Below are 23,700 nucleotides of genomic sequence, written 5' to 3' on the forward strand. Positions count from 1 at the left end.
GGGGGGCCGCAGTGCGCCCCCCTGCCCCAAAGCACCCAACCCCCCCATGTTGAGGGCATGCAGCCTGGTACGGCTCAGGAGGGGGGGGGCACTCGCTCGTCCCCACTCCTTTCCTGGCCGGCCGGTAGCGTGCTTTGGATACGGGTCTGGTATGGATTGTAGGGGGACCCCCCTACGCCGAAATAATGGCGTAGGGGGGTCTCCTTACAACCCATACCAGACCTAAGGGCCCGGTATGCTCAAAACACAAAAGAAATGTATTACATAATCTTGAAAACAACAGCTGGACTGGCAGTCTTTGAATGACAAGAATGATGTGAAACACCCACAAACGCATTTGGTTACTATATTTGTTTCTTCTGCACAGTAATCAAAAGCTTTATTGGTGGAGCATGTATGGCAGAGCTTCTTCACACACTTCTCATTGGAGTCAATAGGCACTTTAGGTTTACCTTACACAGGTATCCTAAAGGCCCGTACACACGATCTGACTTTTTAACAACAATTGTCCAACGGGCCTGTTTTAGCAGACAATCCAACTGTGTGTACACTCCATCGGACAAGCTTTTTCACTTTTTCATCAGACAAATGTTCGCTGTAAGAACAGACAAACTTTCCGGCAACAAATGTCCTACGGTCGGCTAATCCGATTGTGTGTACACAAGTCCATCGCACTAAAGTCCAAAGTACAAACACGCATTATCAGAACCAATGCTAAAGATCAGACAACAATAGCAGAAGTTGCCCACAGAGTGGGGGTAAAGAGCAGAAAAACGACGTTCGTCACTACGTTCGTGTTTGTTGGCTGAAAAAGTCCTGCCGTGTGTATGCATACCAAGTTCACGGACAACGCCCTTTGGAGCAAAATCCACTGAAAAGTCTGTTGGAAGTCCAATCGTGTGTATGAGGCTTTAGGATGGCCATACACTGACAAGGTTTTTGTAAGGTTTCACAGAAGTTCACAAGATGTACATTAATCACAACAATTTATGTACCCAAACGATCAATAATTTTTTTTAAATTGTTTTGGAGAACAGTTATCAACACAAGCATTAATTTAGTGAACAGGCCTATTTTTTTAATTAAAGCCTACTGCTCTCCTAGGTACCAATGTTTAGAAGCTGATCACCAAATTTCATGCATCAGAAATGTACTAAATATAAATCTGTGGATTTGATTTAATAATGGAGTAGAGGATGTTCACTTAGCAAAGCGAATGTTCAAAGTGAATGTTTAGTGAATGAGGTGAAATTTGCTATCTTTAAATAACTAATTATTTGCCAGTTCAAAAGAAAATACAAAATATAATTATACTTCATCATTGGTTGATTGAAGTTAATACAACTCCACCTTATTCACTAACTAGGTGAACATTCATTTATTCCTTCAGTAAATCAACAATACCGTTTCACTTTCCCATACAGTCATTTTGATAAAAAAAAAATCCTGTGGAACTTCTGCTAAATCCTTAGAGACATTGGCCCTTGCATGGCTAGCATTACTCTTAATTTTAAATAGTTTGAAGAGTGTTTATTTTATTTTAGTTTATTAGAGCTAAACAAAGCCAACAGTTGGGAGGATTATGCTGGTGTTGGACAATAGTAATCTTTGCAGTGGCCACAATGGTAAGCTCCTTAGCTGAACACATGCCATCTAAACACAGAGGCACAGATCAGTTTGTAAGTGGGATGGAAAGCTATGAACAGTGAGGCAAGCTGTGCAGTAGCAGATTGAGCATATTTATTACAGTTAACACAACAGGACATGGCAAAGAGCCCATTCGTAAATGCATCTTCTCAATTCTCATGGATACTCTCTCCTGGCAGATCAGATAACAGCTAATTCTGTTTGGCTCAGCAAGACAGATTTAAATATAATTTACAAATACATCTTTCACTCTAAGATTTTAGCAGTAAACGATAATTAATATATATATATATATATATATATATATATATATATATATACACATACACAGAGAGAGAGAGTGAGAGAGAGAGAGAGTTAATTTAATAATTTCAGTATTTAAGGCCTGATTCACATTTAAGCATTTCTAGTGCTTTTTGCAGATTTGCACTATAGTCCATATAACATGGTTTGCTATGGAACACGCTCTGTAGTGAAAATCTGCAAAATGCATATGTGTGAACCAGGCCTAAGAGATAAAGCAGTTATTTAGTAACAGATTTATTGTGTGCTTCAGGATTCTGTTAGTGTTGATAATATTTAATTTAAAATGATCCTGTCTGGAAGTGCAGGATACTGTGTTTCCCCCGAAAATAAGCCCGGGTCTTATATTAATTTTGGACACCAAAAAAACACTATGGCTTATTTTCGGAGTAGGGCTTGCCATGCAGGAACCCCCAGTATGAACATGCCAGTAAAAGGATCATATAATGCAAAAGGTGCTGCTGCAATACAACTGTGCAAACACCCTTACCGTATATTTCGCCGCTTGGCGCTTTCATCACCTGCCCCAAGCCATCTTCTCTGCTCTGAACACTGCAGGGAGGGGGGCCGAGATCCCCCGCTGACACCCAGCGCTTCCATGGCCTGCCCCAAGCTGTCTTCTCTGCTCTGAACACTGCAGGGAGGAGGGTTGAGATCCCTCGGCGACACCCAACGCTTCCATGGCCAGCCCCAAGCTGTGTTCCCCACTCTCAACACTTCAGGGATGGGGGCTGAGATCCCCCGCCAACATCCAGGAGATCAGAGACACATGACACACACACACACAACACACTTCATACCGCCATGACAGATTATACCGTGTTCCCCCGAAAAGCACACAAGAACTTCAAACTAGGGCTTATTTTTGGAGTAGGGCTTATATTGCAGCCCTCCTGGAAAATAGTGCTAGGTCTTCTTTTCAGGGTAGGTCTTATTTTCTGGGAAACACGGTATGTCCTGGCACATTTAATTTTGTATGTTGAAAGGGAAGCTATTTTTTTCTTGTTAGAAATGCATGGGAATGAGATCAGCTTAAAGACAACCCATACTTTACCCATTCAGGGCAAAGCAACAGGTTTGCTTTAACACTAAAATTGCACTATATGTCTAATGACATGTTGGCTGCTTATTTTGTTCTCTATGCCCAATTGTTTTCTTTTTTACATCACTTTAACTCTAACCTGACCTGCTGCAAACACCTACCATCTTCTTTGCTCCTCATCTGCTCCAGTCCTGCTGCTGAAAGCCTGGGATCATTATCTCTGTGTAAGCTCCATGTCACAGCTTGGATATTCATATCATTTAGGAGGATAACCCACATGCTTACCTGAAAGTATTGGGTACCCTTCTGTTGGCAACCAAACAGAGCTAACATGTGCATAGTGTTGACTCAGGGCAACAAACGTCAGGTGTTTGCTTTTACTATCCAGCAAGCATTGTTACTAATGTAAAGGCAAAAAAAAATATCTTAAAGTGACATTAAAGTAGATAATAATAAAACTTATATGCATTTACTATTCAAAGTAAAAACAAAATCCTCCTGTGCATAACTTTGAAAAGAACTGCACACACAGGCAGCATGAGTGGGACACACAGATGACAATGACAAACCATGCTTTTCTTTTTTTCTCCATAGCAGCGATTGACATTAGCTCTTTGTATCTCTTTCATGATGCCTGTGTGTGTGTGTGGTGCTCGGAACGCTACATGTATGAATGCCGTACAGAGTGGAAGCGCAAATGTAGATGGCACTCCTATGGGATTCCATAGGTCCCAGTGACACGGGTGAACATATGTGGGGCACACTTTCAAAAGTAAAAGCAGGGCAGGAATTTTTCTTACAGAAAAAAATGCAAATACTGTAAGAATATTATTCTTATCTATTTAATGGGAAAAGGACACTTTAATGTCACTTTAATTCACCGTTGATCTGTTTTATATAATCATATGCTATCAGATTCTTAAGGCTTCTCACATTTTTACTCAAGAGGGCTGCAATTTACTGTCCCGTGATTCTGTGTTGTTGAACTTCTCTTTTGTGTTCCAATGTCTGCAGGTGAGGCAGTAATATTCACAGAGGGTCATGCTGTTAGTGGAGGACATACTAGCCTGCAGCTAGTCATTGATTTGATGATTATCCCACACCTATACTATACTATACAACTGTACAGGCATGTAGCTTGCAGGCAGTGTGGTGCTGAAGATTTCATGGTCGTGTGGGTTTAAATGTTGCCTAAAGTCTGGCTGAAGTGTGTCTTTAAGTAACAGGTTACCAACATACTGTAGAACAAAAGAGATATTTATAGTCACCTTACAGTTCTGTAGTCATGTTGACTCTTGTGCTTTCCTTATGTCTTTCACCAGAGGGTGCACCAGTGGCATACAGTAAAATAATCCTTTCTACAAAGAAGAAATATTCCCTCTACTGCACTCTAGCATGTGTTCACATATTCCTGACATAATTATGGTCTATTGGCACAATATAACACATACATTATCATAGTTATCACATGGAAGTGGAGACAAAGACATCAGTAGAGAAACAGGCTGCTAGGTGTCTGGCTCAATCAAAATAACTAACTGAAAGTAAGTGAGCTATTCTGTTTGAAGATTTCACCTGGATGTGAACTCTTTCTATCTCTCCACGATCCATGGGTGGTCCTGAATCTCCCATGGAGGCCAGCAGGAGCTGCAGGTCAGCCAGCAATGCATGTGTCCTCTTTAGATCTCTCCTGAGTCGCTTTTCCACATCAAAGTCTCGATGTCCAATCTGAAGTACAAACAAATATGATCAACACTATTAAATATTGTGCAGGTTTAAAACATAACAGTAGTGGCTAAGTAAAACAGAAAGACACCATGTAATTTATTAAAAAAAAAACTTGATTGTGCCGTTTTATTTTTTTTATGCTATTCTATGTAACCAGCATGTATAAATTACTCCTTTGTTGGGATGGGCTATTGCCCACCTTGTTTTATTGATCACTTACACAAAAGGTGCAATTGAGTTTTGTCAAACTAAAATTTCCTATTGAAGTTTTCATGATTTCTTTTGTATTGCAAAATAAACTCCAGACAGTGAATTACAGCTTGTTTAAAGAGCGACTATCAAAACTTTCAAACCATACTGCAACTCAGTCCCTCCTTAGAGGATACGCTCACCTTTGTAAAACATAACAATAAATACACATCCTTTTTGCAGGTAAAAAAAAAAAAGTGCATTCATCTGTGTAAGCTGTCTGCTTATACCTCGTATGAGCAGGAAGTTACATTCTGACAGGAAGATTCAATGAACTGCCTAGCATGAGAGAGCTCAACAGCATCCTTGTAGTTCATTGATAACTACAAGTCGACAGCAGCCAAGGGTTTCGGTACTTGTAGTTTTCACATTCACAGAACACTGTGAATGAAGGACGAGGCCAGGTGGGCATAGCCCCACATGCCCACGTTTTTTAAAAATTGTCACAACGAGCAGGGGAACAAGATCCCCCGCTTGCAGTCAAAACATGGGATCAGGTAGGTGTGGAGACTAGTGCATCTGTAACATGAAACATATTCAGGGTGTAACATGTTACAAAAGGTAAACTTTTCCTTTAATGATATATTAAAAGTATTATCAACTAGAGGGTGGGGGGATAGCCAACATCTGCAGTGTAGTTAATTTGCAAAAACGGTATTCCAACCTCTGGAGGGATTGTTTAGAACTCATCAAAGCAGATAGAAAAAAAATGAGAAATATATATATAAAGAGAAATAAAAAAGCTGTCACAGGCTGTAACTTACCCCTAGCAAGTATGCTTAAAAAAGGTCTGGACTTCTCTGTGTCTTTCTAATGCACATGCTTGGTATAAGTAAGTGACTTTTAACGTTTTCATGACTAGGCCTATTTCTGACATTTGTTGCTTGCAAGTTAAAATTTGCATTTTTGCTAGAAAATTGATTAGAACCCCCAAACATTTTATATATATATATATATATATATATATATATATATATATAGAGAGAGAGAGAGAGAGAGAGAGAGAGAGAGAGAGAGAGAGAGAGAGAGAGAGAGAACCTAGAGAATAAAATGCAGATCGTTGCAATATTTTATGTCACACTGTATTTGCGCACTGTATTACATGTCTTGTGACAGTAATAAGTGGTGACAGGTACTCTTTATGGAGGGATTGGGGGTCTAAAAGACCCCAAATCCCTCCTTTACACTTCAAAGTATTTATATCGCCAAAAATGGCGATTCTGAATATTGTCCTTTTTTTTAAAACAGTGCCATTGGCAGCTGGGTAAACCGGAAGTGACATAGTGACGTCGCTTCTGTGTTTACAGAGAGAAGACTGGAACAAAGACAGTCTCTCTCTAGCCAGAGGAAGTTCCGAATCGCAGACCGGGTCTCCCAGTGGGACGGGAGGCCCGGTAACAGTGGCATAAGGCTGCGGGAGGGGTGACGTCCCCTCCCGCTCCTCCGGTATAAAAGCCAAGTGGCTTTTAGCCACATCGGTTGTTATCCCTGAAGAGCCGACCGCCCGCTCTAAAAAATAACCCTTGAAAGCCGAGGCCGCATATCTGCGAACGCTCGACAGGGAGGAGTTTAAAGTGGATTTCTAGGCTCCTCCTCCGACACCCCCTACCACCACCATTGGTAAAAAATATTTATATTTTTCTCACCTAAATTACCTAACTGCAGGTGAACATGTCAGCATGTGGGGCCTATCTGGGACCGTCCAGCGTGGGCACATCTGCAGCACTGAATTACTGGTCCCCTACACCTGGAAACTGTGCTAATGAGGGACCTCAATAGCAGACTTAGATAAGTAAAATACTGCTTCAAAAGGTAGTTAAAGAAACAGAAAGTGTAAAAGATCCGCCGAGATGGGGCTTAAGTATTGCAGCCTAGCAATTTCAGAAGAAAGTCAGCATTAGCAATCTGTATATTTCTCTCAGTACAAGTTTACTTTTAAAATATCACACTTCTCTTCATTGAAGATAACAGAAGATTATTCTGTCAGTGCATAGTGAATTAGCACTTGCTAAGTGGCTTCATTATATTTATCAAGCAAAACTTACTTTAGCAAAACATTAAATACCACAGTAATGCCTCGTACACACGATCAGTTTTCTCGACAAGAAAAGTGTGATGTGAGCATTTTGTCAGGAATTCTGACCATGTGTATGCTCCATCACAAGTTTTTTGTGAGAATTCCTGCCAAGAAAAGATTGAGAGCAGGATCTAAATTTTCGTAACAGGAAAAATTCCTATCGGGAATCACGGTCGTTTGTATGCAATTACAATGCAAAAAAAACGTGCATGCTCAGAATCAAGCAGAAGAGCCGAACTGCCTATAGAACTTCATTGATCTCGGCTCGTCGTACATGTTGTACCTCACTGCGTTCTTGACGTTCGGAATTTCAGACAAGATTTGTGTGACCGTGTGTATGCAAGACAAGTTTGAGCCGTTTTCCTGCTGAAAAAAAAAAACACGGATTTCCTGTCGGAAAAACTGATCGTGTGTACTGGACATAAGTGTTTTTTCTTTCCATCTGAAATGTCCAGGAGGTATTTTGGTGTCCTTGTGTTTTAAGACAAATATCGCAGATGACTCTAAAAATAATTATCTACCTTCATTCTGTACAATGTTGAACATATTCTATGTCTCTTTACTCCATCTGCTTGCCTGCTATGACTTCAGTGACTGAACAGAATGTAACTGCAGTAAGTGACACTGTATTACCTTTCCAAGAATCAGTCAGCATTATGAATCTGTAGGTGAACATTTTTTGGAGACAAACCTTGGGATTTGCAGATTAACCTACAGACTGTCGGAATGTCACTGCCATTTTATGTTAAATAAAGGAATTACAATCTAAAAGTTGAAACGGAATTGACTAGCCATTCTCTGAACTGTGGGTAATCAAAATGCAAAAAAGGAGACGTTTCTTTATTGATCCAGCTGCAGATATTACTGTTTCAATCATAATATCTATCTGCTCTTTATAAGCTTATGTATTTACTGTCCCATTCTTAGAGAAATTATCAAATCATGGATTTAACACACTGAGCAGACTTTTTTGCAGTAAATACAGTACATCATAAAATCAGTAGGAAATCAGCAGCTAAGATCACAGGTTTTGGGTAAACCTTAGGTTGAGATAAACCATAAGAATGTGTGCAACTGAAATTAGTGTATTTCTTCAATAGTTTGGATCAAAAAAATCCCAATTACTTTTTGTCTTGAATAGAGTTTTAGCTGTCTATACACATGATATGCCTCTGAGCACCATGCAACCTTTTCAGACAGTTCTGGGACAAGATCTGTTACCCAAGTGTACCTTTTATCTTTGCAATTCAATTACACTAGTGTGATTTTGTTTATCGTTTCATTCATTTTTTTTTTTTATTATAAAGAGTATTGAACAATGCAAATACAACAGATTCACAAGAAAACTGACAATCAAGCGTTAAATGCATAGTAAACCTATAAAGGGGAACATATGAATAATATCGCAACTGCGCGTCACTAGTATAGAGGCTTGTAGTAAAAGAAAATATAACAGAATAAAACAAATAAAATAAGAAACATTAAAGCAGTATGTTGGTATCAGTTTTGGTCTAACCAGTCATATTATATTGGATTTTATTGATCTACGTGACATTAATAATTGGCATATCATTATATAATGTACAGTAAACTTTAATGCCGCGTACACATGACTGTTTTTCATGACGAGAAAAATGACATTTTTTTAATTGGTCGTGAAAAACGGTCGTGTGTAGGCTCCAGAGCTTTTTTCTCGATGAGAAAAATGGGCGTTAAAAATTTAGAACCTGCTCTATTTTTCCTTGTCGTTTTTCACGTCGTGAAAAACGATCGTGTGTACGCTTTAACAAGGAGGAAAAAAAGCGCATGCTCAGAAGCGAGTTATGAGACGGGAGCGCTTGTTCTGGTAAAACTAGCGTTCGTAATGGAGATAGCACATTCGTCACGCTATAACAGACTGAAAAGCACGAAGACTGAAAAGCGCGAATCGTCTCTCACCAAAATTTTACTAGCATGCGGTAACATGAAATCAGCAAAAGCAGCCCAAAGGGTGGCGCCATTCGAATGGAACTTCCCCTTTATAGGGCCGCCGTACGTGTTTTCATACGTGTTGTTCGTCACCGCGCTTTGCTCGAGCATTTTTTTTCACGATCGTGTGTATGCAAGGCAGGCTTGAGAGGAATCACGTAGAGAAAAACATTGTCGTGTGTACGCAGCATAAGAGTTTTTTACCCATAAGTTCCATAAGCTCCAGTGATAATCGAAGAGTCATTTACTGCCATGTTTATGTGGAGCACAGACAGAGTTTTCATAATATAAAAAACAAAAATGTTCTTACAACTGCAATCTCACCATTTTTTTTATTTGGCGCAGGGTTCCCCTTAATAACCATACCAGACCTGCAGGGCCTTGTAATGGAATTTGGGGGACCCCCACAAATTTATTTTTTATTTTTCAATGACTTTCAATGACTTTTATCTGTATTGCCGGGACCCGACAATTCATTATAGGCGCGAGTAGTTTTAAATTACTTTTTTTCCTTTATAAATGTCATTTTGTGCAGAAACTGTTATAAACATGAGAAACATGCACTACTTTACAGGCATACTATAGACACCCCCCAGGTGTTTTAATAAATATTTCACTTTTATTGTTTCACTTTGCTAGGGTTACATGCTTTGCTATTTTTTTTATTTTTTTTTGCCTTCCTCTGAATCAATTGTGGGTATAGAATTGTGTATATGTGATTGTATGATATTATTATTATTATTATTATTATTATTATTATTTTATTTCTTATGGTTGAACTTGATGGACTTTTTCAACCTGACTAATTATGTAACTTTAGGCATTATTAAAATCACTGCTCCCGAAAAAAATTACTTTTTAAAACTTTTTTTTGCATTGACACATGTCCCCTGGGGCAGGACCCAGGTCCTCAAAAACTTTTTATGACAATAACTTGCATATTAACCACTTGCTTACTGGGCACATAAACCCCCTTCGTTCCCAGGCGAAATCTCAGCGTCCGGCACTGCATCGCTTTAACTGACAATTGCGCGGTCGTGCGACGTGGCTCCCAAACAAAATTGGCGTCCTTTTTTCCCCACAAATAGAGCTTTATTTTGGTGGTATTTGATCACCTCTGCGGTTTTTATTTTTTGCGCTATAAACAAAAAAAGAGCAACAATTTAAAAAAAATATATATTTTTTTTACTTGTTGCTATAATAAATATCCCAATTTTTTTTAAAAAAACTATTTTTTCTCAGTTAAGGCCGATACGTATTTTTCGACGTATTTTTGTAAAAAAAAAAAAAAAATCACAATAAGCGACTGGTTTGCGCAAAAGTTATAGCGCCTACAAAATGGGGAACAGAATTATGATTTTTTTTATTATTTTTTTTTTTACTAGTAATGGCGGCGATCTGCGATTTTTATTGGGACTGGGATATTGCGGCGGACGTATCGGACACTTTTGACACAAATTTGGCGCCATTCACATTTATACGGCGATCAGTGCTATAAAAATGCACTAATTACTGTATAAATGTGACTGGCAGTGAAGGGGTTAACACTAGGGGGTGAGGAAGGGGTTAACTGTGTAGCCTGGGTGTGTTATAACTGTGTGGGGGGAGGGGGGTGACTGGGGGAGGGGACCGATGCTGTGTCTCTATGTACAAGAGACACAGATCGGTCTCCTCTCCTCTGACAGCACGTGGAGCTCTGTGTTTACACACAGAGCTCCACGTTCCTGCTGTCACCTACCGTGTCACCGACGATCGCGTGTACCCGGCGGACATCGCGGCCGCCAGGTACACGCATCGGGTCTTCGGCGATGCGTCGGGACAGTTTTTACCCGCCGCGCGCCACCCAGTGGCGCGCGCGGGTAATGCACATAAAGGCCGTTTTTAAACGGCCACTTGGCACTTGAGAGCCGCGCTGCGGACGTATTTCGTCTATAGCGCGGATCTCAAGTGGTTAACCTTTCAAATTAGCACTTTAGATTTATCCCATAGACTTTTAAAAGGTGTTCCGTGGCTTTTCGAATTTGTCCAAATTTGTAGATGTTCGGCGAACGGGGGAACAGCCAATTTTCAATTCGAACTCATGTTCCAGTCTAACTCATGTTGGACCCAAACATAAAGCTTATCCCTACTCATAACTTAGGTCCTCTGGTTCCCTTACTAGCTTTGTTGCTCTTTTCGGGACTCCCTCCAGTTCCAGCACATCCTTTGTAAGGACTGCTGACCAGAACTGGACAGCATACTCCAGATGTGCCTGAACTATAGCTTTGTAAAGTGATAGTCTTATCTCTTGAGTAAATACCCCTTTTAAAGCAAGCTACTGTACCTGTCGCCGGGAATGTGTTTCCAGTACGACGGCATCGCGCTAATTCTCAGCGACATGGGTCCGACATCTCGCACTCGCTGGAATAGGAAAAGCACATTCCAGCGAGCTCGTCATAGAAGCGACGGGGATCCGACTTGGATTCCCGCCAATTCTAGCTGCAGCGTTTGGTATGAATCATGAGGGGGTACTACACGCCACATTTTAAATAAAAAAACGGCATGGGTTTACCCCCAGGGGCATACCAGGCACTTAGGTCTGGTATGGATTGTAAGGAGAACCCCCTACACCAAAAAAACGGCATGGGGGTTGCCCTACAATCCATACCAGACCTGTATCCAAGCACGCTGCCCGGCCTGTCAGAAAAGGAGTGGGGACGAGCGAGCGCCCCCCCTTCTGAGCCGTACCAGACCGCATGCCCTCAACATGGGGGGGGTGGGTGCTCTGGGGCAGCCCCCCCACCCCAAAGTACCCTGTCCCCATGTTGATAAGGACAGGGCTTCTTCCCGACAACCCTGGCCGTTGGTTGTTGGGGTCTGCGGGCGGGGGGGATTATCAGAATCCTTTAATAAGGGGGCCCCCAGATACCGGCTCCCCACCCTAGGTGAATGAGTATGAGGGGAACATCGTACCCCTACCCATTCACCTGGAGCAAAAGTGTCAATAAAATAAACACACAACACAGGGTTTTAAAATAATTTATTAGTCAGCTCCGGGGGTCTTCTCCATTCTCCGGGGGGTCTTCTTCCATCTTCTCTGCTCTCCGCTTTCGTCTCGGCGCTCCCCGGTTCTTCTCCTGCTCCCTCTCCGGTGCCTTCTTCAGGGGCTGGCCGCCGCTATCTTCTTTGAAGCTCTCTTACTAGTGGCGGCCAGCCCGGTCTTCTTTGCCGCCTTCTGCCTTCTTCTTTTCTTCTTATGTTGACTTGACGCTTCCTCCCGCTGTAATGCTGGGTGTGCAAGGCGGCGGCGATTTATGTAGGCCTCTTATGATGTCACAGTCCCAGCATGCTCCGTGGGTCCCATATTCTTCCGAGTGGTCTTTCAGATCACGCTCCCTTATTTTTGTTTATACACATGCCTACTTTGAGAAATGCATCCCTGTGGAGATTAACTCCGCAATGGGTGGTACATCCGTAAATAGATGAGAAAATGACATCAATAATAATGAAATACTGGGAGAATAATACAGGAACATCCTCGTGGATATTATTTGGGATGCGTTTAAAGCGTATATACGAGGACAGTATATATCAAATATCTCTACGGTTAATAAAAAACAAAAGGTTAAGATACAGGAGCTTCAAATTTAGATAGAATTTCAGAAGGAAAAATATGGGCAAGAGCCTAGTTGTATTAACCTTGACCTAATGATGTCCGCACAAAGAGATTTACATAGACATATGGAGGAAATAACAAGATTAGAGTTACATAGAAATAGACATATTTGAACAGGGAGATAAAGGTGGGAGATTTTTGGCTAGATTAGCACAACAAGAATATCAAGACACAACTATACCAGAAATAGAGACCTTAAATGGACAGAGAGTTAAAGAACCTGAAGAAATATTGGAGGCTTTTAGAGAGTACTATAGTTTGTTGTATGCCTCCTCTCTTCCCCCCAACTTCCGCCCAGAAGATATGCAGGATCTCTTGGACCGGGTAGCTCTCGGGTGGCTGTCGGATGGGGAAAGGAGGGTACTGGTTGGTTCTATCACAGTTGAGGAGATTATGGAGGTTATACGTACATTTTCGGGAGAAAAGGCACCAGGTCCTGATGGAATTCCGGTGGAATTTTATAAAAAATATGGAGCATTGATAGCCCCCAAACTAGCAGAAGTATTCACAGGAGGGTTATTGAAAGGGACCCTCCCAGATTCAATGAGAGAGGCACATATAACATTATTATATAAGGAAACTAAAGATCCAAAACTATGTGCATCATATAGGCCAATAGCATTATTAAATATTGATCTTAAAATATTGACAAAGAAATTAACATCGAGACTACAACCTTTGTTGAGAAATATTATTGACACAGATCAGACAGGATTTAGGCCACAGAGAACAAAAGATGTTATCATACGTAGGCTCTATAGAAATATACATAGTCATCATATTCAAGAGGGATCCAGGACGGTGGCCTTGTTGAATATAGAGAAGGCTTTTGATACAATCGAATGGCCGTTTCTGTGGTAAATAAATACTTAGAAGGATGGGATTCCCATTAGTATTTATTAAATGGATCCAAACAATATATGAGAGACCCATGTCAGCAGTCAAATTGGGAGGAAAATTATGGTCCCTGTTTCAGTTGCAGGGGGTACGAGGCAGGGCTGCCCTCTCTCTCCAGGACTCTTTGCTATAGCGATAGAACCATTGGCAGAGGCCCTGAGGACTTTGCCAAATATTCAAGAACTGCGTGTAGGGGGGTTGGAGGAGAGAATAGCCCTATACGCAGATGATATGCTGCAATTTTTAAGAGATGCAGGATCATCTTTAAATGGAGCTTTATAATTACTAAATAATTTTTCAGTTTACACAGGGCTTAAAGTGAATTGGGGTAAATCCCTATTGTTCCCTATTGATCAGGGAGCACAGGACACAGCTGCCCTAAATCTACCATTGAAATGGATGACGGAATTTAAATATCTCTGCATAATTATATCTAGACAGGTTAAGGATTTCAGAGTTATGAATCTGGATCCAGCGGTACATGAGCTAGATATGGGAAAAATATGGGAAACACTGCCTCTGTCATTATTGGGACGAATAAATTTAGTGAAGATGAAGATCCTGCCCAAATTTCTGTATATATTCAGGAATTCTGCACAATGGCTGCCCAAAAGCTAATTTACACAGTTACATGGAATGTTTTCTAAATTCATATGGGTAAATAAATCAGCCAGAATTAAATTAAGCACACTCATGAGACCGGCAGCACAGGGAGGGTTGGCCTTTCCAGATTTTTATAGGTACTATGTAGTGTCACAGCTGGTAACGGTGGGGAGATGGTTGAACCCTGATGGGTTTGACTCTGCTACTATGTTTGAAGCAGCAGTGGTCCAATTAGTGGAGGCACTGCAGGGGCTGTTGTATAGGGCAGGGGTCTCCAAACTGTGGCCCGAGGGCCAGATGTGGCCCTTTACTAGCCTTTATCTGGCCCTTGGGGCACTATTATTCCAACTGACCCCAACAATGGGGCACTATTTCTTCCACTGATACCAATGATGGGATACTATTCCTCCTACTAATAGGGGAACTACACCTCCTCCTACTGAGACCAACCTTGGGGCCATATTTATTGTCACCGTTGCTGGGCCCGAGACATTTGCCATCTCCACTGGCCACAATTCGGCCCTCCTAAATTTTTAAGGACAAAAAATTTTCCCTTTGTTTGAAAAGTTTGGAGACCCCTGGTATAGGGGGATAAAAACGAGACGAGCTCTAACCCCTTCAATGATAACAACTGTTAAGATATGGAAAGCTGCTATAAGAAGAGAAGGATATTCCAAAACAACGTTATCCCCAAATACTCCATTGTGGAGAAACCCTGAGTTGCCACATTTGGGTTCTATTCAGGATCCAGGTGCATGGACTAAGTATGGAGTAAAAAGGATATCACAAGTACTACAGGGGGAGAAGTTCTATACATATGAAGAACTGAGACAGCTATGGAAGTTTCCCGAGTTATGCTTTTAGATACATGCAACTTATCCACGGTTTGTTAGCCCAATTCCCGGGAGGAACCTCACAATTAATGGAATTGGGTTTGGAACAAATAATAAAAACTGGAAAAAGTCAATTTCAACTATATATACATATTTAATAAAGACCACATCGCCAGACATAAGTAAAGTAAGCGAAAATTGGAGAAGAGATGTTCCAAATTTGGTGGAGGAGGATTGAGAGGAAGTATGGAGGTTTCCATTTCAGATCTTGGTATCACTTCGAGATAAATTAATACAATTTAAAATAATACATAGAAGCCATTATACACTATATACGTTATATAATATTTCCCCATCAAATCCTCAAAATTGTTGGAGATGTGCAGATATGCCTGGAGAGAGGGTAATTGCTATAATAACATCAATAGATCTGGAACAGGAGGCAGAAATCTGCCTGTTAGGATTGGTAGGGAAAGATAATATCTCCGTGGGAAAGAGAACACAACTGGGTCTATTATTATTTTATGCTAGAAAGGCGATAGTGTTAAACTGGAAAAAGGCAGAAGCTCTTTCGATAGTACAATGGAAAAACCTAGTAAATATAAATCTGCCATTGTATAGGGAAACATATTGTAATAGAGGTCAAGGGGATAAATACAAGAGAGTATGGGAAAGTTGGATAAAAAACCCTATGACAGCTTCAGGTTAAAATAAGGCATAAGGGGAGAATAACCACACCATTGAGTAAATAAAGGGTGAAAAAGGTATATGAGTTAGGGGAAATGAATGTGATATAGAATTTTAAGGAGGCTCCAGAATAGAGCAAATACGTGTTAAATGTATAATGTGAATGTACTGGATATGTGTATGTATGTTATTCTTCTTTTTTTTTGTATGGAAAATAAATTAAAAAATCAATAAAGAGATTTGGAAAAAAAAAAGAGTTGCAATTTGGCCCATTCAATCCTGCATAACTGCACTGAAATCCTACCAGGATAAGGCCAAGGAGGAGGTCACAACCAATGGAGTTAAAGAAGACTCTGAAAATTGTAAGAAAACTTAAGCAGGGGACAAAGCTCCAAGCTGTCAGTGTTAAGCCCTTGTGAGGAAACACTGCAGGCCACCTTGGAACTGTTTGTGGATAAGTTGGAAGAAACTTATACAGTGGGACTGATCCCCTTGAATTTGGGTTTGAGATGTTGCACTACATGGTAGGAACAACTTTGTTCAGAATAACAGGTAAAACTTTGAATACTCATGAATTGGCTGCTAAAAACAGGAGAGATTCAAACAGCCAGAGGTAACCAGGTCACTGCAGGTGGTAGCAAGGATTAACCAAGGTGCAGCTGTGTGTCTCTTGCAATTAGAAGTAGTGAAAGGGAGATGCCACCTATGCCTTTAACCCTATCCATGGAGACCAATGGAAAAGGCATAGTGTTTCCACCTAATGGTGCTAATAAAATAAATAGTTTCTGATATGTAGCCCATACAGCTTACTTAAAAAAAGACTTCAAAGTCACAGGCACACCAGAGACTTGGTCATGTCTCTGGACCTGGAAACAGGGCCGGATTAACATAAGGGCTATTGGAGCTGCGGCTCCAGGCCCCTCTCTCAAGATAGGCCCATTTGCCCAAAAAAAAAAAAACAGAAAAAAAAAAAAGATCGACTTCGGGGGTTGTAGATCGGTGACCAGAGGTCACAGAAACCCCACATTTGGGGGGTAGGCAGGTGAAGACCTACCCCACAACTGGTAAAAATATGGGATGGCCAGGGCCGGATTAACATAGGGGCTATTGGAGCTGCAGCTCCAGGCCCCTCTCTCAAGATAGGCCTATTTTCACAAAAAAAATCTGGAAAAAAAAAAGATCGACTTTGGGGGTTGTAGCTCGATGGCCAGAGGTCACAGAAACCCCACAGGCAAGTGAAGAGCTACTCCACAACTGGTAAAAATATGGGATGGCTATCATTTATGGTTCCGGAGATACAGGGCTGCTTGCACAGCCTGTCAGAAGCTACATACAGAGCGGCCAATATAAATACAAGCTGACACACTGCAGCAGACTGAGAGGATCACAGTGCTTATATTACCTAATTAATTTTAATTAATTAACTCGCCACCCAGGCCAATTTTTTTTTTTTCTTCCACTTCAGACTCCGCCATCACTAGGCAGCGAGACTTGCTCACGGTTCGACCGCCCATAGCGTCTATCTTGTGGCTTCGCATCATGCGTGGTTCTTTATTAATTTCTCCCCCTTTAGATTTTTTTTTTCTTCCTTTACTTCCTTCTTATATTTGTGTTCTTTCTTTTTTAGTACAATTACACATTTATCATTTTTGAACCAACAGATATGCTCTTTCACTTCGACCCATCAGTAAAATACAGACTTAATATTGTGGCTAATCTCATCTTTTTTTTTTTCCCCCTTTCCCCGCCCTCCCACCCGGATCTGTGTGCTCTGCAATCTTCCTTTTATTTTCTCACCTGTCAATTTCTGTCATACCTTGTGTGAATTTTTCTGATAATTTAAAGGCTTTCCATTTCTCCCACACCACTCTATATCTGTCCTCTCCTCCTACCTCCCCTCGAGCAAGGTACTCCATGTCTGCTATATAATCTACCCTTTCTATCCACTCTTTAATTGATGGCCTTTTTGGGTTTAACCAATTTTTTGGGATCAGGCCCTTTGCTGCATTTAGCAGCACCGGAACCAGAGTTGTTCCATACTGTTTTTTTGGCTTATCGTTTCCATGAAACAGACAAGTCAAAGGGCTACATAAGATCCTCTCCCCTGTTATTTCTTCCGTATATTCCAAAACTTCTTCCCAATATTCCTGTATTCTCGGGCAGTCCCACCAGATATGCATTGTTGTTCCCTTTTGCTTACAATTCCTCCAGCAGAGCTCTGAGTTATTTGGATGTATTTTACTCATTCTTAGTGGGGTCAAGTGCTATCGAACCATGCACTTGTAATTTGCTTCTATAGTAGATATATCTGAGGCGTGGTTGTGCACTGCACCTATCATCAGGCCAATTATGACACTTCTCTACTACATGTAAAACTCATCATTTGTTTTTTGCTAGAAAATTACTCTATGGTGGTCTTTGCAACTTTTTATGTTGGATGGCATAGAGCTGCACGATTCTGGCTAAAATGAGAATTGCAATTTTTTTTGCTTAGAGATAGATCACGATTCTCTCACAATTCTTGTGGCATAACATCATCTTTAACAAAAAAAAAAAAATGGGCTAACTTTACTGTTTTGTTTTTTTTGGTTTTTATTGGTCATTGAAGTGTATTTCAAAGACCGCTGGGCAAATGCAGTGTGACATAAAATACTGCATCAATTGCCATTTTATTCCCTAGGGTCTCTGCTAAAATACAGTATATATAATGTTTGGGGGTTCCAAGTAATTTTCTAGCAAAAAATATTGATTTTAACTTGGACTTTAAGTGGTTAAATTTCCTGCATTTACACACAGAAGTTTGATCTAAGAAGGAAGTTAGTTACAATGTTTCATGTTGTTACAAACTTGGCAGACTGCCCAGATATTTTCTTTTGACAGCTGAAAGTCTCTCCACTCCACTGAAAGAATTGTCAAATTTTTCAAACATGTTTTTTTTGGAAATAAACTGTTCCATTCATTAAAAAATAAATAACGTTAGCACGATTTTTTTTGGTATCCTAAGCGATGCTTTAATTTTTTTTAGGTTACATGTTTAGAGTTACAGAGGAGGTCTAGTACTAAAATTTTTGTTCTCGCTCTAACGATCATAGCGTATGTAACCTGTGTGTATCTGGCTCTGATACTAGCCAGGGCCTTCCCAGGGACTGACTAGTATCTCTCCCCAGCCTGTCCCCTTGTGTTCTGCCTGTGAATACAATGATCAGTGTTGCCAATAGCTGGCAGCACTGATTGTTTTAGGAAAAACCTAACAGGCTGGTTGTACTCAAGTCGATTATTAGATTGACTTGTAAAACCAGCTAGCCCATACAAAGGATCAACTATGACTGGTCTCTGCATAATTGGCGTAATTTCAATCCATGTATGTACCGCTTAACCACTACGCAGTCCCTAAACATCCTTCCACAAACCTTTTTACATACTCCTCTCCTGTACATACTCTCCACACTTCTCTCCTATACATAGTACCCACTGTCATACCCTCCACACTCCTCTCCTATACATAGCGTCCACTGTCATACCCTTCACACTTCTCTCCTGTACATAGTGCCTGCTGTCATACACTTCTCTCCTGTACATAGTGCCCACTGTCGCACCCTCCACACTCCTCTCCTGTACATACTGCTCACTGTCATACCCTCCACACTCCTCTCCTATACATAGTGCCCACCGTCATACCCTCCACACTCCTCTCCTGTACATACTAATCACTATCATACCCTCCACACTCCTCTCCTGTACATACTGCCCCATCATACCCTCCACACTTCTCTCTGGTACATACTGCCCTCTGTCATACACTTCACACTGCTCACTGTCTTCTCCTCCAGACTTCTCTTCTATACATAGTGCCTTTAAAATTATACTGAATACCCTCAATGTTACCAGCTCTAGAATGGGCACACTTTTGTTAGTTCAACTAAAGTAAATCTCAGTTCTCATATTTGTTCTGCCCCATTATTAGTACTCATTTAATTTTGTGATTACAAGTGTGATGTATAGAGGAACATAGGGGATCTCAGCTACTCTAAATATAGCACTTGTAAAAAAAATGTGTCCCTGAAAATATTTTTTAAATGTTGGCAACTATGCACTTAGGCACTGCCCAAGGGTTAATAGGGGGCCCCATGAGAGGCTCCTGGGATCCTGTGATATTAAAGCGGTAGTAAACTTTCCTGACATTACTACTTTTTAGAGGCCCTGGGGTAGGTTATGCCACAATGTACAGTACAAGTATGCACAGAATATTAGCATATTAGGGTACAGGGTACATTTTCAGACTGAGCCCTCCAGTGCTGCGCTGTGATCAATCATGCGGGCCGGGGCACTTCCATCTTCACCCGGTCTTCCTTCTGGGTTTGGTCTTGCCTTGGCCGGGCTGCGTTGATGTCATTCCCATGCATTTATTTATTATTTATAAAAGACCCCCCCAAAATCCTCAGCACCAGGCCCATGATGTTCTTAATCTGGCCCTGCCTGGAAAGTGATCCCTGGCAAACTCACAGTACACAAAGGTCTGGAAAGTGCAACAATGTAGAGCCCAGTGCCCGAAGGTCATATTCCAGGCTGGCCTCACAGTTATCCAGAGTCAAGGTACAGAATTCAAAGCTAATGCTGAGGATCAGCTAGATAGATACATAAAGAGACTTGCTCAGGCAGCATGTAGTAAAGTCTTGCCTGAAATTTGTTTTAAATAATCTTGAGAAAAATAAAAAAATTGTAATAGAAATTGTTAAGGCAAGCTGGGAGTGGGAGAGGTTATGCTAGGCTGGTCACTGTTTTTTTTTTTTACCCGTGTCCAAATACCCCTGGAGACAGCAGTATAACCCAAATAACCGTAAATCATGTGTCCCTTGAGAAGAAAATGTATATTATTAATCTTGTTTTGTTATGCTTGTGCATCATCTTTCCCCTATCAGTAATGTTCAACTTGGATTTTTTTCATATTGCAGAAAAATTGATTTTTGCATCCATGCAAGTATTTTGTAGCCCAGTGTAAAGAATACTATAGAAATTCCCTATGGGAAAATACTGGCCGTTTTATACAGAGTTTATCTGCTAACATACTACATTCATTATAAAACAGTCCACTGCACTAGGTTTGGTACAGATTATATACACAAACATGAAATAGTCCCAGTATATAGTGGTATGTGCTTAACGTTGATATATCCATGCTCCAATGTGCTCAGACTTGGGTGCCCTACATAGATGTAAACTCACCCCCTAGAGTTGACCAACTATCTTTAGTATGGTCATTTGCGCATGTGGGAATACCCCTGTAGAGATCCATTGCTGGCGACTTTTGCAGTGCAGTGCCTCATACAGATAGACAGACCAAAGAAATCCTCATTGCACAAAATATCGTTCCAAAAATTAAACAAAAACAGTTAAAAGTATCACTCAAATGTTGGGGTGTCTTAACATCCTGCCACTTAGTGTGTGTAACAGGTGATTTTTTAGGGAAAAATCAACCCACAATGGTGGCGTTTACCAATGGTGGCGTTTACCACTGGTGGCGGTGCTACTCGATTCCCTGTATTAGTTCAGGCGAAAGTAATGTGCAGTGGCGCGATAATTCCTTGGCGCGTTTCAGCCAATCAGTGGACTATCATCAGGAAGCTTCCGTCATTTTGAGTAAGGGCATTAATACTCTTACACGGAATTCCGTAATTTAAATATTGCGATCACCTGTTAGCACCTTGGCAGTGCGTACAATCTAATATTTACACACATACAACCATATATACCAATAGTACTTTAATATTAAGTTAATTTGAAGAGAAAATTGTTTTAAAATGATCCGTGTAAAGTGCATTTAAAATGATAAGAGGACCTCTAGTGGTAGTGATTAGATTTGTGTTTAAAGGACCCATAAAGGATGGTCATCTAGTGAACAAGAGTGATTAAATGATTTAAGTGATAGATGGTCATCTACAGTAGTGGTCAAAAAATGATTGTTTATTACCTAAATATTATCCCTAATAAAGTGAATAATTTTAAAGTGTTAATAAGTGCCCGTGCAGCAGCCTCCCTGTGTGCCTGGGTAGGAGGAGTGGTAGGAGCAGCGACATATAGAGGAATAGATCTTCCCATATTCCTCCTGCAGCAATAGGAGTAGAAGCAGGCATTCAGCGGATGCAGGAGGAATATGCAAATATCAATACCTCTATATGCCGCTGCCCCGCCACTCCTCCTATCCAGGCACACAGGGAGGCTGCTGCATGGGCGAGCACTCACTTTTTCCCAGTCCGGCAGGTTCAGCAGGCAAAGGGATTCAAATCCATCGCAGCTCCTTCCCCCTTCACGGTCATAGGGCAGCTGGATAGTTTCCGTGCTCCACCCCGCCTGCTGAACCAATTAGGTGGGGTGAGCGGTGTGGGCTAAAGGAGCAGCCCAGCTGCTTTCCCTACATGGACGTGTGACCTGGTAGGTACCCCAAGCGGCTCTGGCCTGACAACCCCCCTGCAATCTGTGGCACCCCACTGATTGTATCCCTCTTGAAGGACGCGGCTGCTAACAGGAATGGCGTTCCTGCTGCGGAAGTAGTACAGGAACGCCGTCCCCATGCATCCCCGCAGGACTTGACCCCTCCCTACGTATCATCTACAATCATCTATTTATCTGCCCACAATATTCACCCTCTATTTGGACAAATCTATTCACATAAGATAGATAGATAGATAGATAGATAGATAGATAGATAGATAGATAGATAGATAGATAGATAGATAGATAGATAGATAGATATTTAAACATGTACAATTATATTATTTAAACAGTTAACTTCTAGAATTGTTGACTTGTGAATACAACCATGGTAAATGTATTGTTTTGCAACTATTGGCATACATCATGTCTATATTTACCTCTTGTGTGTCTGGTAAAGTTTACAGTACAAATTACTTTCTGTGCAATATCCAAGGGACCAGAATCAAAATACTCCATAATAGCATCCTCAGTGTCCACTGAACTTGCTTTTTTGCCCATTATATTCTTAGTGTGAAATTGAATTTCTTCCTTTATGTTCCCCCTGTTGCTAGAAATCTGTTTGATAAATCATACTGGCAATCTATTTCACTTTGCACATAGATAAATGGTGTGTTCTTAAAATAAAAGTTGCAGTGCTCTGCCTTTGGTCTTTTAAGGTATGACTATCAAGGGAAAATGGCTGCATGCAAGAGATTAAATTATAATAATCCTATCCATTCTAATATTGCTATAAACCTCCATGCACAGAGCCATTTAAGGTCATCACAAGGTAAGTAGGACCAACTTGAAGCAGACTACACATCTTGCTTTCCCATGGAATGTACAATATAACGTGTCATTATTTTTTAACATTTTATCTTCATAGATGTTTTATGAAATACCAATTAAGCAATTAGACACGGCAACAATGCTTTTAAGGGTGTTTTATATGGGAAGAGATCCAGGGTCAGGTAGAATGGTTTGAACACTTCAGCAACATCTGTATATATACATATAGGTAGATTCAGTAAGAGTTAGGCCGGCTTATCAGTAGATAAGCCGACCTAACTCAGAATCTACGCCGACTTATGTTTAAGTGTATGCTCAAACAGAGATACGCTTAAACATATCTAAGATACGACGGCTTGCGCCGTCATATCTTAGATTGCAATATTTCGGATGGCCGCGAGGTGGCGCTTCCATTGCGGTTGGCGTAGAATATGTAAATAAGTAGATACGCCGATTCATGAACGTACGCCCGGCCGACGCAGTACTTTTACGCCGTTTATGTTAGAGATAGGCCGCCTCAAGTTAGAGCTAGGCACTAGTTGGAATAGTAATGTTAAGTATGGCCGCCGTTCCCGTGTCGAAATTCAAAATTTTTACGTCGTTTGCGTAAGTCGTCCGTGAATCAGGATTTTCGTTGTTTACGTCCACGTCAAAATCAATAGGCTCGTGCGGCATACTTAGCCGCAATGCACACTGGGAAATGTAGGTACACTGGGAAAACGTCAAAAACGTAAGGTCAAGCCTTATTGAC

The 23,700-nt window shown here is 40.9% G+C and overlaps 1 protein-coding gene across 1 annotated transcript in view; it reads right to left on the minus strand.

The window, feature by feature from the left end:
• The window catches only part of MYO18B (myosin XVIIIB), a 764,821-nt gene that overhangs the window by 209,669 nt on the left and 531,452 nt on the right, over nt 1-23,700 (minus strand). The window contains 1 exon segment of the mRNA XM_040358554.1: nt 4,568-4,720. Within this exon segment, the coding sequence (XP_040214488.1) occupies nt 4,568-4,720 (153 nt within the window).

The sequence above is a fragment of the Rana temporaria genome, chromosome 1 (genome assembly GCF_905171775.1).
Source record: "Rana temporaria chromosome 1, aRanTem1.1, whole genome shotgun sequence".
NCBI classification, from domain to species: domain Eukaryota; kingdom Metazoa; phylum Chordata; class Amphibia; order Anura; family Ranidae; genus Rana; species Rana temporaria.